The sequence below is a fragment of the Muscardinus avellanarius genome (genome assembly GCF_963383645.1).
Source record: "Muscardinus avellanarius genome assembly, chromosome: 15".
NCBI lineage: Eukaryota > Metazoa > Chordata > Mammalia > Rodentia > Gliridae > Muscardinus > Muscardinus avellanarius.
The window spans coordinates 84,171,808-84,186,336 of NC_137801.1; the positions used below are offsets into that span (position 1 = coordinate 84,171,808).

General features: G+C 50.3%; 1 protein-coding gene across 1 annotated transcript in view; it reads right to left on the bottom strand.

Moving 5' to 3' along the window:
* The window catches only part of IL1R2 (interleukin 1 receptor type 2), a gene marked incomplete at both ends in the record, with an annotated part of 45,941 nt that extends 34,203 nt beyond the window's left edge, over window positions 1-11,738 (bottom strand). Inside the window, 3 exons of the mRNA XM_080711424.1 lie at window positions 5,850-6,038; window positions 9,420-9,530; window positions 11,675-11,738. Of these exons, the coding sequence (XP_080567550.1) occupies window positions 5,850-6,038; window positions 9,420-9,530; window positions 11,675-11,738 (364 nt within the window). The remainder of the gene's footprint in view (window positions 1-5,849; window positions 6,039-9,419; window positions 9,531-11,674) is intronic.
* Window positions 11,739-14,529: the final 2,791 nt, after the last annotated feature.

The window sequence follows — 14,529 nt, forward strand, 5'->3', positions numbered from 1 at the left end:
CGTATGTCCTTCTCACCCCAAACCACAAATGATGTGAGACTACAATGCACCAACCAAAGTGTGTATGTATGTACGTATAGACACACATATAGATTAACAAGAGAAATAAGCCAGGCGTGGTGGCGCACGCTTGTAATCCCGGCATTCGGGAGGCTGAGACAGGAGGATCGCGGTTCACAGTCAGCCTCAGCGACTTAGTGAGGCCCTTTGCAACTCAGTGAGACCCTGTTTCAAAATAAAGAATAAAAAATAGGGCTGGTGGTGTAGCTCAGAGGTAGAATGCCCCTGAGTTTAACCCAGTAGCAGAGAAAGGAAAGAAGGAAGGAAGGAAGAAAGGAACAAGAGGGAGGGAGGGAGGGAGGGAGGGAGGGAGGGAGGGAGGGAGGGAGGGAGGATAGCCTAAGACACAGTGGACCTGTGCAGCCAGGGAGAGGCAGAGGGAGGACACGCTGGCCAGAGCATTGCCTCTGATGAAGCTCGGGTGCTAGACCATGGCTGTTCCCGGCCATGGACCCCAGCAGTAGCTGGACCTCGTGACCAGGCAGATGCAGGGCCATCTGTAGGAAAGCCAGTGAAGATCCCCAGGTCAGCACGTGTGCACCAGCCACCCACCCCAGCCCCCTTATCGGGGAACACAGCTCCTTCTGTGATTAGACATCCTCCTGGCTAGAAGGAGCCAGGTGAGGAACTGGAGGACGGAGCATCTATCCACATGAAATTGGATGGATCCAGGAGAGGTGGATTCGAGCCAGCCGAGATGAAGATGACCCGTGGTGACAGGCTGAAGTCCCCTCCCTGGCAAAGGAACCAAATGAGATCCTTCCCTATAACACAGGTCCATCTGGAGGGCAGGGATGTGAAACCGCCACAGGTTTATAATAAAAATAAATTTGCGATGCCTATTTTAGAAAATCTTTTCTTCTAAAATTGTTAAGATAGCAGGGTAGATGGGATTTCCTTTCTATGCTTTGAAAGATTATTTCATCCGCTCTGGTAAAGGTGCCAAACTAAAATGGCCTGTCCTCAGAGGGTCACCAAGGGCAGCAGCTATCCTGATCCCTGCATCCAGAGTATCCCTGAGCAAAGACAAAAGCCAATGACAGCAACAACCACCGAAAGAGCCAAGATGTCCTTAGACAAAAATGACCCCTCACATCCCTGTCCCAGCATGCCACACATGCTTTGTGGGGAAATCCCTTGCCACACTAAAGCTCAGTATTTGGCCTGAAGACAGTCCATCACTGGTCTTCCCACGAACACAAAGAGTCCCCCCGGGAAACCTTTGACTGTGGGTAAGTGTCCCTTCCCACGTGCAAACCGTCTGGCTCCCCTCCGCTTTCAGATGCCTCACCGGCTGGGTCCTGACAGGAAGAAGATCTCCAAGAAGCTGGCATTCTGAAAGCCCGTGCCCTGCCCAGCCAGCCAGACGGAGCAACACGACGTGGTAGCACAGCGTTCGCTTGTTTGACAGTAGTTGGTACTTTTTCACTCTGGAGGACACAAAGAGTTCATTCCTCTGCATCTTGAAGTTGGGCGGGACACATCACCAGGAGGAAAGCGGCGATTCCCAGGCCTGTCATTTTACCGCTGTTAATCTCAGCACCAGCCCCTCCTCTCCTACCACGGTGAGCACTGAGCCTCTGGGTAGAGATGCTGCCAGCACAGCCAACCTGACGTCCAGGTCCACGTCTCGATCTCTCGCTGGTCCCTGCATGTCTGTTTCCTCCTTCAGTTAAATAGGAATAATCCCTCCTCCCATTCCAGCACTCAGGTCAAAACACCACGAATCCTACAGATGCCCTGTGGACAGACCGGTTTGAAAATAGCCTGGGTCCTTGAGTAGCTACGTCAATCCACCATGGTCAGATGCAGGTGGCCAACGATAACATCACAGCGGGAACAAGAAATAAACCAGCATCATATTAAGTTACTGAGATGTTTTAGGCTGTGGCTGCAGAGGAACCTGGCTCGGTACGCACAGCAATCGAAGAAGAGGAGGACCGGGACGCTGTGTCTGTTTTCCTTTACTGTATAACCAGAGACCACCCACTCAACAACTTAACCCCATTTGCTGTAGGTGTCTGGGCTCAGCTTAGCTGGAGTTTGGGTGGCAGAGTCCCGCAAGGCTCAAGCCAGGGTGTCAGTGGATTCTCTTTCTTCCTGGAGTTCGGGATCCTGTTTCGAGTGCTCATGGCTGTTGCAATGGGAGGGATGAGGTCCTGCTTCTTCCTGGCCATCACTGGGGGACCATGCTTCGGCCCCAGAAGCCACCTGGTTTCCGGCCCCGTGACCTCTCTATATCGAGACAGTTGTTTCTTCAAGGCCGACAGAGACACATGTGCCACTGCTTCAGACCTTTCTGAGCTGTGATCTCTAGGAACTTTTTTTGGGGAGAAAGGGTTCTGGAGACTAAACCCAGGGGCATTCTACCCCCAATTTCTTATTTTATTTTATTTTATTTTTTGGTAGTGCTGGGGTTCCTGGAAGCCCTTCTACCTCTGGGCTACGCTCCCAGACCTATTTTATACTTTTTTTAATTTGGAAACAGGGTCTCGGTCTCCGCCTCCCAAGCACAGGGATTACAAGCGTGCGCCACCACACCCGGCATCTTATTTTATTTTTTTAACAGAGTCGTGCTAAATTTCTGAGGGTCTCCCTAGGTTGCTAAAGCTGGCCTCAAACCTGTGATCCTCCTATCTCAGCCTCCCAAGCACTGGGATTACTGGCACATACCGGCTCACCCGGCCTCTAGACTCTCTTGCAGAGCCTAGTGGCTTAAGTCAGATGCACCCGGCATGCTCTTTGTATGATCTTGAAGTCACTGATTGGGAACCTAAATTGCATCCATAAAATCCCTTTTCCCCTTCCATATAAGGTAACCTAATCGGTGGGTGTGTCGCCCCATCTATTCCCACAGCCAGGTCTGGCTCCAGGGGAGTGGCTTTACATAAGAGCATGAATCAGTGGGAGTCAACCTAAAACCCTGTGTCCTGCATACAGCTAAGAAACAGTCTACTGTATATCAGCTCTGGAAAAATGTAAGATCCACCCAAAGCTTTGCTCCCAAATAAGAATACCTCTCCCCAAATGTTCTAAAGCATCATTACTCAAAGTGTGGTGCGTGGACCAGCACAAGGAGTGGCACTTGGGAGAGATGCAGATTCTCAGGTCCCACCTCAGACCTAGGAAACTAGAATCACCTGCACAATAACAATCGTGTAAGAGGAATAGGTCTCCAAAGACCCTACCTCAAGGTAAGTCCCCCACAGTCTTGGCCCTGGACATGGAGCCTCTTCTCTCCTAAGGGAGGGGTTCTCCAAGTACGGTCCCTGGACCAGCAGTTTCAGCATCTCTTGGGAATGTACCAGAAGTGCAAGTCCTCAGCTCCCTCCCCCAACACCACCACTACACCAGAAAGCCTGGGCGAAGCCCGGCGTGGTGGCGCACGCTTGTGATCCCCGCGCTAGGGAGGCTGAGACAGGAGGATCACGCAGGTTCGAAGCCAGCCTCAGCTGATTTAAGAGATCCTGTTTCCAAATAAGATATAAAATAGGTCTGAGAGTGTAGCCCGGAGGTAGAAGGCCCCTGGGTTCCATCCCCAGTACCACCAAAAAAAAAAAGTCTGGGCGAGCCCAGTAGCCTTCATCTTAATCAACCTGCCAGGTGACCTAAGTTTGAGAATCACTGGCCAAAAGCACCATGATGGTCGTGTGTCCCCAGATGGAAAGAGGGTGACCCCAACACCTAAAGGCAAGCGGCATCCACATTCCTGCTACTCCCAGGGTCTCAACGCTGAACCTGCAATCCCGGGGTATGGGGAGCGGGAATTGGGCTCAGTGGGTTTTGGGGGTCACTCAGCTCCAGTTGCCCAATAACTGAGCCTCAGAGGTGGGGCTGGGAATGGGTGTTGCGGGGAAGGCTTGCTGGCAGGGCCAGGAAGGGAGTTCTCATGCCAGCCTGAGGCAGAGACCACCCTCACAACCGCCAGGTCCCCGAGCCAGTCTCCCTCCCTGCCTCTTGGGATAAACAAAGGAGCTTTAAAAAAATGGAAAGGAAGATTACAATGGAAATGCACACATGAGGTCGAGGGAGGGCACTGTCTTCCGCTTGAGCCTGTGGGGAAACCAAGCCGAGCAGAAGGAGCAAGTCCACAGGGCTCTTGGGAGAACAGGGCATTTGGCACAATTGCAGCCTTTCCAGGGAAGAGGGTGGAACTGGAGGACATTATGCTAAGCGAGATTAGTCAGGGCAAAAAGTAAGTAATCGGATGCTTTCACTGATATGTGAAACGGTCATAGGAGGAGCCCCGGGCGAAAAACAGAACCTATGGAGGAGCAAATAGGGCAGTCTGGCTGAGGGGAGGGGAGGTGGGAAAAAGCTCCCTGAGGCACATGATATATTTAGACAAACGTATTTATATCAATCACTAAGCCAAGCGAGGGAGGGAGGGTGAGGGAGGGAAGGGGTAGGGGCTGAATGGGGGCTGACTGGGTGATGTGTGCATGTATGTCTACACAAGTCTTTTTTATTACCCCACTATGATGTATGAATATACTGCACTAATAATAATAATAATAATAATAATAATAATAAGAGGACATTTGGCGGGAAGTGGGATGGAGCTAGGAAAGGGAAGGCGGCAGCTTCACACTGCGGACAAGGAGCCCTGGGGAGAACTGGGAAGGGCGCCAGGCCACCCCAGGGCCTCAGTTTAACTAAGAGGAAAACACAGAGGGAGAGTGTTGACTCAGATCACACCGGGAGGTGGGGCTGGAGGGCGGGGGGGTGGAGGAATCCTGCAGGGGCTGGGATGGGATTCTTCCCTCAACAGAAACGGCAGAGATGTACGAAGTGCCTTCTCTGCCTTCGGCTCCACTCTAAGCAGCTTTACCTTACTCCCTAGCGAGGATCGCTACTTGCAAATGGGGGAAACTGAGGCACTGCAGGGTAAGTTGTGCACCATCACCCTGACTAGTATAAAAGCAAAGGCAGGCCATTTAGCCCCAAGGTTGTACCAGTTACCAGTTTAGTAAGTACCCTTTGTGCTGCACCTCGGAGCCGCGGTGCTCAGCCAGGTATGAGAATATAGGTATGAGAGAAGCTACATTTTCATAAAAAATAAAAATCAAACATTCCACACTAGAAAAGCCCGAGAGCCTTCCAAGGGAGAGCACTTGGCCGCTTTGTGTCTCTGCGACCACACCTCTCTGGAGGTGCAACGCAGCTCCTCTAGCTGGATTTCACAGCGCTTTGCTTTTCCCTGGAATTGTAGGAAGTCCTTAGAAACCCCCCAGGCTGGGCATCCTGGCACGTAGGGCCTTTAATCCCAGTACTTGGGAGGCTGAGGCAGGAGGATCACAGGTCAGATGCCAGCCTCAGCAACTTAGCAATACCCTCAGCCACCTAGCGAGTCCCTGTCTCAAAACAAAAATAAAAAATAATAAAAAACAAGCCGGGCGTGGTGGCGCACGTTTGCATTCCCCGCGCTTGGGAGGCTGAGACAGGAGGATCGCGCAGATTCGAAGCCAGCCTCGGCTACTGAGTGAGGCTCTCAGCAACTTAGTGAGACCCTGTTTCCAAATAAAGTATAAATTAGGTCTGGGAGTATAGCCCGGAGGTAGAAAGCCCCTGGGTTCCACCCCCAGTACCACCAAAATAATAATAATAATAATGATAATAATAATGATAATAATATTAATAATAATAAGGGTCGAAGGTATAGTTCAGAGGTAGAATGCCCCTGGGCTCAATCCCCAGAACCAGGAGGAAGAGGAGAAGAAGCCCTCTGATCCAATCCCATTTTTAAAAGGCCCAGACACACTAAAGGATGGTTAAGGTCACCTCCGCACCAGGGCAGAAGAGCAGGATGGAGAAGGTCATGCAGGTGAAGTGCCTGATGTCACGGGAGGTCAGAGGGCAGCCCGAGGTGCCGAGAGGAGCTGACCGGGCAGCCTGGTCCCCGGGCCGCCCTGCTGCCTCCCTGGCCCCCACGGGTCTCTTACCTGCGGCTCTGCATTCCTGTCCGTGTTGCTTCTTGCCTGTGGGGGAAGGCTGCCAGGCCAGACTTCAGCGAGAGCTCAGCGGTCCAGGCAGGGATTTATACCCTCCTGCCTGCCAGAGATTTCCCAACCGGCGGGCACACCTTTTTCCTCCGCGCAGGGGAGCACCCCCAGGCACTGGTAACGTGATCAAACCAATGGGGAAGTGACCGAGGACACTCTGAGTAAGTTTCTCTAGTTCTTCATGACTCGCTAAAAAAATGACTTACGTATTTCCAGCTGAGAGGTGGTTTCGAAGTGATGGGTACTTCTCAACCCAACCGTGGTCCCATTAAAGAGAAAAAAAAAAAAAAAAGAGGTCCTTAACCAATGGGAGAGATGATATCCGCTCCCGCCCTCTGGGACCTAAGAAAGATTATACTGTTGTTGTTTTTAGTCTTAAATATTTGTCCATGGTGAGGTGATAGAAAGAATTGGTGTTCTGATTCCTCCTTTCACTTTGTGGAATTGTCTGACGGAGGAGTTTCTGTCCTGATCGTGGACAATGGGGTCTAAGTCACATCTGTATAAGACAAATGTCTTCTCAACCTTCTAGCAGGCCTTGCCACTAGCTCCTCGGCCCCGCCCAAGTTGTCCCTGTGTAGAGCTAGGACGGATCAGAGTCACAGTGAGCTTGACCAGCGGTGGCCTTGGAAGCTCGTTCAGAGCCACCCAGGTCCCCTGCAGGCCACGCCATGCACAGGACCAGCATGAGTCCTGTCTCTCAAGACCCCACTTCACGGACTTCAGTCCACCTGAACAGGACTCCGGAGACCTCATGGCCCGGGGCCTCCTTGCTATGAGCAGGAAGCTAAGAAAGAGAGGGTATGAACTTGGCCATGGCCTTCACAAGCAGGGTCCCAGCCCCCCAAGTCTCCCAGCCCCACATCACCTCTGGAGTCTTCTTGTTAAATGTTGTTTCATGGCACAAAGTTTTCTGAGCAGAGGTGCAATTTGGGTTCCCCCTGTTGGTGGATGGAAAAGAGGAATGCTTTTTTTTTTTTTTTTTTTTTTTTTGGTGGTGGTGGTGGTACTGGGGTTCCTGGAAGCCCTTCTACCTCCAGGCTACACTCCCAGACCTACCTATTTTATATTTTTATTTGGAAACAGGGTCTCTTAAGCCAGCGTGGCTGGCTTCGAACCTGCACGCTCCTCCTGTCTCCGCCTCCCAAGCGCAGGGATTACAAGCATGCGCCACCACGCCCAGCAAGAATGCTTTTTTAAAATCCATGTCATAAGTCGGGCGTGGTGGTGCACGATTGTAATCCCAGTACTTGGGAGGCTGAGACAGGAGGATCCAGGTTGACGGCCAGCCTCAGCTACTTAATGAGGCCCTTTGCAACTCAGTGAGACCCTGTTTCAAAATAAAGAATAAAAAATAGGACTGGAAGTGTAGATCGGAGGTAGAATGCCCCTGGGTTCAGTCCCCAGTACCACAAAAATAAAATAAAATAAAATAAAATCCATGCTATTAACCCTGATGATATTTTCAGCCCAATGATTCAGATCTTCCATATTATTATGGGTTAAAAAGGCAGTTAAAAAAACTATTTTATTTTATTTATTTGGGTGGTTTTTTTTTTTTTGGTGGTACTAAGGATGGAATCCAGGGGTCTTCTACCTCCAGGCTACACCCTCAGACCTATTTTATAGTTTTATTTGAAAACAGAATCTCACTAAGTTGCTGAGAGCCTCACTAAGCTGCCGAGACTGCCTCTAAACCTTCATTCTTCCTGTCTCAGTCTCCCAAGTACTGGGATTACAAACGTGCGGCACCACGCCCAGCACAAAAACTATTTTAGAGAAAGCCCTGGAATTCAATACCCAGAACAAATGGCTCAAAGTCAAAGGACCCTTTTTGTCTAACAAAGAAGGTAACAATCACAGGTTAAAACTAGGACTCAGTAAATACTATCTGATAAAATATTAGAGTAGAGGAAAGCTCAGAAACAATCAAATCCATCCTTTAGTGTAAGAGTAAGCTGGATTCCAGCCATTTGGAGGCGGGGCCACACATGAGTTTGCTGAATTAATTTAGTGGTGTCTATGACTTCATGATGGTTTATGTTCTTATGGAAGCTGAGACTCCCCCAGAGTGCACTTTTGTCATTGTTGTTGGGGAAAGGGCATATGTTACATTACATCCACGTTTTGCTTTTGTTTTGCAAGGACCAGTGGAAGGGGAATATTCGGTTTTGCTCCATTTTTTAAAATTTCATTTTATCTTGGATTTTTGGTCCTGGGAGTTGACCCCAGGGGCATTCTCCCTCTGAGCTACACCCCCAGATATTTTCATGTATTCATTTCACTTTGAAACAGGCGCTTACAAAGGTGCCGAGAATCTTAGTAAGTTGTTGAGGCTGGCCTCAAACCCACAGTCCTCCTGTCTCATTCTCCCAAGTACTGGGATTGCAGGCGCACATCCACCATGCCTGGCTTGCTTCACCATTCTGGTGTGATGAGATTAAAAGGGAGCTAGGAATTTTTCGTCAAGCCAGATAAGTTTCAAGAGTGAGAATCTTCCCCAGCAGGAACCTCTCTCTCTAAATACTGTCATCATCCCAGAATAAAAGGTATGCAAATAACTGAGTCCTCTCCACTCTCACTGTGGTTGACCCAGAAGCCACTCCCACTTTACCTACCTTGTTTGGGATCCTGTTCACTAAACAATACAGGCACACACAGCTTAATATAGCCCAAGGGGGGAAACAAAGTCATGCAGTCGGCCTCGGGCCAGGCTTGCAGGGTAACTGCTCATCTTATGACCTATACACAGCAATTTACAAAACCTCCCCTTTTTTTAACCCCCTCCCCCCACGGGGAAATGTCGGGGCCCACTCGGCTGGACCGAAATGGCACCCAGGCTTGTTGCCAGCGTGGATTCAAGATGGCGCCTAGGCTTGCAGCCAAGTCATGAGACTCACAAGATGGACGTCTCCTTGAGCATGCGCAGTGTGCCATGCCACGTGCCTGCAGAATGATCAGTGACGCAGCACCTCGTGCTACCACCAGCCTGCCTATGAGAGAGTCAGAAATGTGCATGCCCTAGCTGTGGGAAGCTTGGGGTTGGTAGGGAATAGAGGGAGGGATCATGATGCTGATATATATTGTGCTTGTTGTACGCATTGTCAGACATATTCAGAGATATTATGAAGAAGAATTAAGGATCCATTAAAGAAGAATTCATATTTCAGCTGAAGAGGTGTCTGTGTCGTTCTCTAAGCCCCTGCGGGTCGGAGTCTTAGGGGACGATAGGGAAACCCAACCATGGAGTCACAGGACTGCTTGTGGAACTTTCAAGAAGTAAGGCTCAAACCCAACAGTCACCTAAGAGCGAGTTCCCGGGCCTCCTGCAGGCCAATGGGACAATGGCCACCTCACCTGTATCCTTCCATCCTGCACTTACGACCCCACCGTCAATGGCACACTTGGCTCGACATCTCCACCAGCCAATGGGCAGAGGGCTGAGACGCAGCGCCTTGAAATCCTGCTCTGAGGTGTGAGGTGACAGTCACCCAGGATGTTTGTTTGTGGCAATGACTGATGGATGCAAGGAATCTCCATCTTTTGGACCCAAGGAGACCTTTCCAAGGTCTGTCCTGGCTCAGAGATCAGTGGCACCCTCTGCAAAGCCTGTGGCCAGGGCCCCTTTCCTGCCCTGTGATGTGTGGGCCAAAGGGCAGAGGTGAGAAGGAAGATTTTGGAGAGGAGGAGAGCATGTGTTGGGCACTGCAGCATGTATCTGCCCCCAGTTTTATGGGCTAGCCCAACTCCAAATATTTTGAGCCATTTTTCTTACAAAGTTACTTGTTCTTATCAGCTCAGAGTTCCATAGTTTGGATGTAAGAATATATGGTCATCCAATCCCTAGGAAAAGTTTAGCAACACAACCTCATACGATTGGGAATTCTAAGGTCCTCTCTGGTCATTTGGATAACAACAGCAAATACTCTATGCCTTACTGTGGCCTGCACGGTGGCGGGTCCTGTAGTCCAAGCAAATAAGGAGAGAGAGAGAGAGGATCGCTTGAGCCCACGCTGGCCTTAAACTTAAATAGAGCAAGACTCCCTCTCTTTAAAAAAAAATGACTGAATAATTATGGGCTAGAATGCCACAATCCCATTTGCACCCAAGGTTAAGGTTGTCAAGAAAAGGGAGAATCAAGCTGAGCGTGATGGCGCACGCTTGTCATCCCAGCATTTGGGAGGCTGAGACAGGAGGATCCAGGTTGGCAGCCAGCCTCAGCTACTTAGTGAGGCCCTTGGCAATTCAGTGAGACCCTGTTTCAAAATAAAGAATAAAAATTAGTGCTGGGGGTGTAGCTCAGAGGTAGAATGCCCCTGGGTTCCATCCTTAGTACCACCAAAAAAAAAAAAAAAAAAAGAAAGAAAAAGAGAGAATTTGCACAGAGTTTTTGAGATTTCTAGAAGTGATTTTATGTTGCTGTTCAATTAGGAGAAGTCTGATCTTCATTGTGGAAGGGATTTTTTTTTATGTGTGGTACTGGGGGTGGAACCCAGGGGCTTTTTTCTACCTCTGGCCTATGCTCCCAGACCTTTTTTTTTTTTTTTTTTTTTTTTGGTGGCACCTCCGGGCTATACTCCCAGACCTATTTAATATTTTATTAGAAACAAGGTCTCACTAAGTTGCTGAAAGCCTCGCTAAGTAGCTGAGGCTGGCTTCGAACCTGTGCGATCCTCCTGTCTCAGCCTCCTAAGCTCTGGTATTATAAGCATGAGCCACCACATCCGGCTCTGGCAGGGATTTTTTGTTCCAATCTTTCTTTTGCTTTCCTTCTCCACACCTTGAGTTTCCAAGAGAGATATTGGGGAAGGAAGAGAATTCTAGGAAGAATAGTCATAACAGTGATGGCAGCTGCCCACTCCTGTCCAGCCACCCATCTCCCAAGACCCAGAGTATGAATGGCAGGGCAGCTGGCCGGTCCCCTTCAGGGCCTACGGTCCCTCCCAAAGGCACTCAGGTCCAACCCATCACGCAGAGCCAGAGCGCTCTTCTGTCTACACATCCGAGACTTCCTTTGGCCCACAGGGTTCAGGAGGCTGCAGATGAGACACACACACACACACACACACACACACACACACACACACACACACCTTACTCTGATCCAAGGCCCACTGTCTCCCTTGCACATGTTAAAACCTAAATAATACAGAGAGAGTCTCCACCATGAAGTGAAGTTATTCAAAAGCAGGCATTACACAAAGCAATGAAAATCCACAGACCACAGTAAACCACTCACAGGGGTGGAGGCCAGGGGACATTTTTAAAGGCCAAATGATGAGGATTACAGAAGTTATTTTGAAAGAAGAATCCTTGGCTATGAGGGCCAACAACGAGGGCCGCTTTGGTTGGAGGTTAAACAGGAAGTCGTGGGCCAGAGTCTGCAGAAGTGTTTGTGCGTGGGCAAGGTTGAGGCGGCCTTCACTGAAGTCACGGCAGCCTTTTGGGATGGTTCTTGAGAGAAGTGTGTGCATGAGAGCTCCTCCTTCCCAACCTCCCAGCTTTACTTACTGTTTCTGTGGTTGTCAGGGTTTTGCCAAAGTGATCCCATGCTCATTCGCTAGCCTTTGCATGCAAAATGGGGCCCCTGCTCATTTGCCTGGTCCCCTTACCCTTGGGCCTGGCCAGGGTAAGAAACCTAGGACTGACTTCACAGGGCACAGACAGACCACTCATGGAGGTGGGCCTGCTCGGAAGGTAGTTGAGAAAAATTCCTTTCCCTTAAGACCAGAAAGGGGAAAGATTATCTCACAGTGGAAATTTGATTTTCATCTACATTGGTAAGCAGCACCGTGCTCATCCGACCTGCTATTATTATTTGTGCTGGTAAAAACCAGCTCGAATGTCTGTCCCCTCGCCCAAAACAAGCAGAATGACGTTTCTTGCCAGCTGTCCCCCTGTGTCCCTTTCTGATCTGGTCCAAGCAGAGACAACTCCAATCTTAATGTTTTGTTTTGTGATACTAGGGGTGGAACCCAGGGGCTTTTCTACCTCCGGGCTAGACTCCCAAACCTATTTTATACTTGATTTGGAAACAGGGTCTCACTAAGTTGCTGAGAGCCTCACTAAGTAGCCGAGGCTGGCTTCGAACCTGCACGATCCTCCTGTCTCAGCCTCCCAAGTGCGGGGATTACAAGCGTGCGCCACCACGCCCGGCCTCCCAGAGCCATTTTATATTTTATTTGGAAACAGGATCTCACTAAGTTGCTGAGATCCTCACTAAGTAGCCGAGGCTGGCTTTGAACCTGTGCGATCCTCCTGTCTCAGCCTCCCAATCGCTGGGATCACAAGCTTGCACCATTACAGCCGACTTACAACTCTAATCTTGATGATCTCACAGACACAAACCAAATCAGTCTTAACATGCAATGCCTGGTCCTGTGCCTGGAGCCAGGAGCAGCTCAGAGATGCTGCTGTCTGCAAGGGCTAAGTAAATCTCTAGACAGAAGCCATGAGAGCCATAACTCCCATGAAGCCTGCCATCTCTCAGGCTCTGCATCATGAGATCTGACCCTAGGTTTATTTCTACTAGGCCCAGCAGAAAAAGATGGTGGAAAGCCTTTCAGGCACGTACTGGATCCTCACCAGTATCCAATACCAGAACCATCCCTAGCCGGCCTCCTACACACTCCACATTACCCTCCCTCCTCAGCCCCCGCCGGTACCCACCAACCTCACCAGCTTTTCTATTCAATATCCATTGGCTCTTCTCTGCTTCTCTTCAATGCAAAAATTACAAATGGCTGATTAATTGAACTAACTTCACATTCACAAAGAAAGTGGTACAAAAATTGGTTTACAAAGGAGGTATCTCACCGGGCGTGGTGGCGGCGCATGCTTGTAATCCCAGCATTTGGGAGGCTAAGATAGGAGGATCACAGTTCGAAGCCAGCCTCAGCTACTTAGTGAGGCCCTTTGCAACTCAGTAAGACCCTGTTTCAAAAAAAATAAAGAAAAAAATTGGCTGGGGGTATAGCTTGGAGGTAGAATACCCCTGGGTTCCATCACCAGTACTGCAAAAAAAAAAAAAAAAAAAATGAGGTCTTTCTACCCTGAGAATCCCAGATGTGTGGGATAGGTGTGCTTGGCTGTGTTTTAGAAAACCCCTACTCCATCCTAGTGCTCTCCAGAGATGTTCCCAGCCTCTCACCACCCCAGAGAGACCCCGCCCTCCGAAATTTTGAAGCTCTTAGTATATGAAAAAGTTAAAAAAAAATGTATCCAGAGCAGAGTAACAGGCATCAGGCTTGATTTTAAACATTTACAGTTAGAAAATAAATGCTTTAAGGACTCAAAGTGCACGGGTGAAACTCATTTGGGGATAAAACCTGAATGTCACCATCCACAGCCTTTCATGACAGTGAGTCTTGGGTGAGACAACACCACCCTCACCCCTGACCAGTTCCCACCCTCACCCCTGACCAGTTCCCACCCTCACCCCCTGACCAGTTCCCACCCTCACCCCCTGACCAGTTCCCACCCTCACCCCTGACCAGTCCCCACCCTCACCCCCTGACCAGTCCCCACCCTCACCCCCTGACCAGTCCCCACCCTCACCCCCTGACCAGTCCCCACCCTCACCCCCTGACCAGTTCCCACCCTCACCCCTGACCAGTCCCCACCCTCACCCCCTGACCAGTCCCCACCCTCACCCCCTGACCAGTCCCCACCCTCACCCCTGACCAGTTCCCACCCTCACCCCTGACCAGTCCCCACCCTCACCCCCTGGCCAGTCCCCACCCTCACCCCTGACCAGTTCCCACCCTCACCCCCTGACCAGTCCCCACCCTCACCCCCTGACCAGTCCCCACCCTCACCCCCTGACCAGTCCCCACCCTCACCCCTGACCAGTTCCCACCCTCACCCCTGACCAGTTCCCACCCTCACCCCCTGACCAGTCCCCACCCTCACCCCCTGACCAGTCCCCACCCTCACCCCCTGACCAGTTCCCACCCTCACCCCCTGACCAGTTCCCACCCTCACCCCTGACCAGTCCCCACCCTCACCCCCTGACCAGTTGCCAGATTACATCCTGTTAGGGTTTAGCTATGGAACGTGCTCCCAGAGAAGCTCAGGTAATGGCAGCAGCAAGGTTCAGTGGGAGGGAATCGTGGGGAGGAGGTGGGTCACTGGGACATGGTCTCCGAGGCTATATGTGTCCTTGGTCCACTTCCCTCATTTTCTCTGCTTCCTTTTGCCATTAGCTAAGAATAGCTTTCCTCCGTCACACCGCCACGATGTTTCTGCCTTGGAGCCAGCCAACCATAGACTGAACCTCTGATACCATGAACTTCCAATACCCAAATCAAACTTCCTTCCTCAAAGTCGTTCTTGTAAGGTATCTTAGTGGAATACAGCAATGAAATAACTAATACATATCCCCAGTTCCTACACGATCTTCCAGCTTCCAGGCAATTCTTTCCTGGAATCCTGAAACCTACTCAGCTCTCTAAGCATCTCTCGGCGA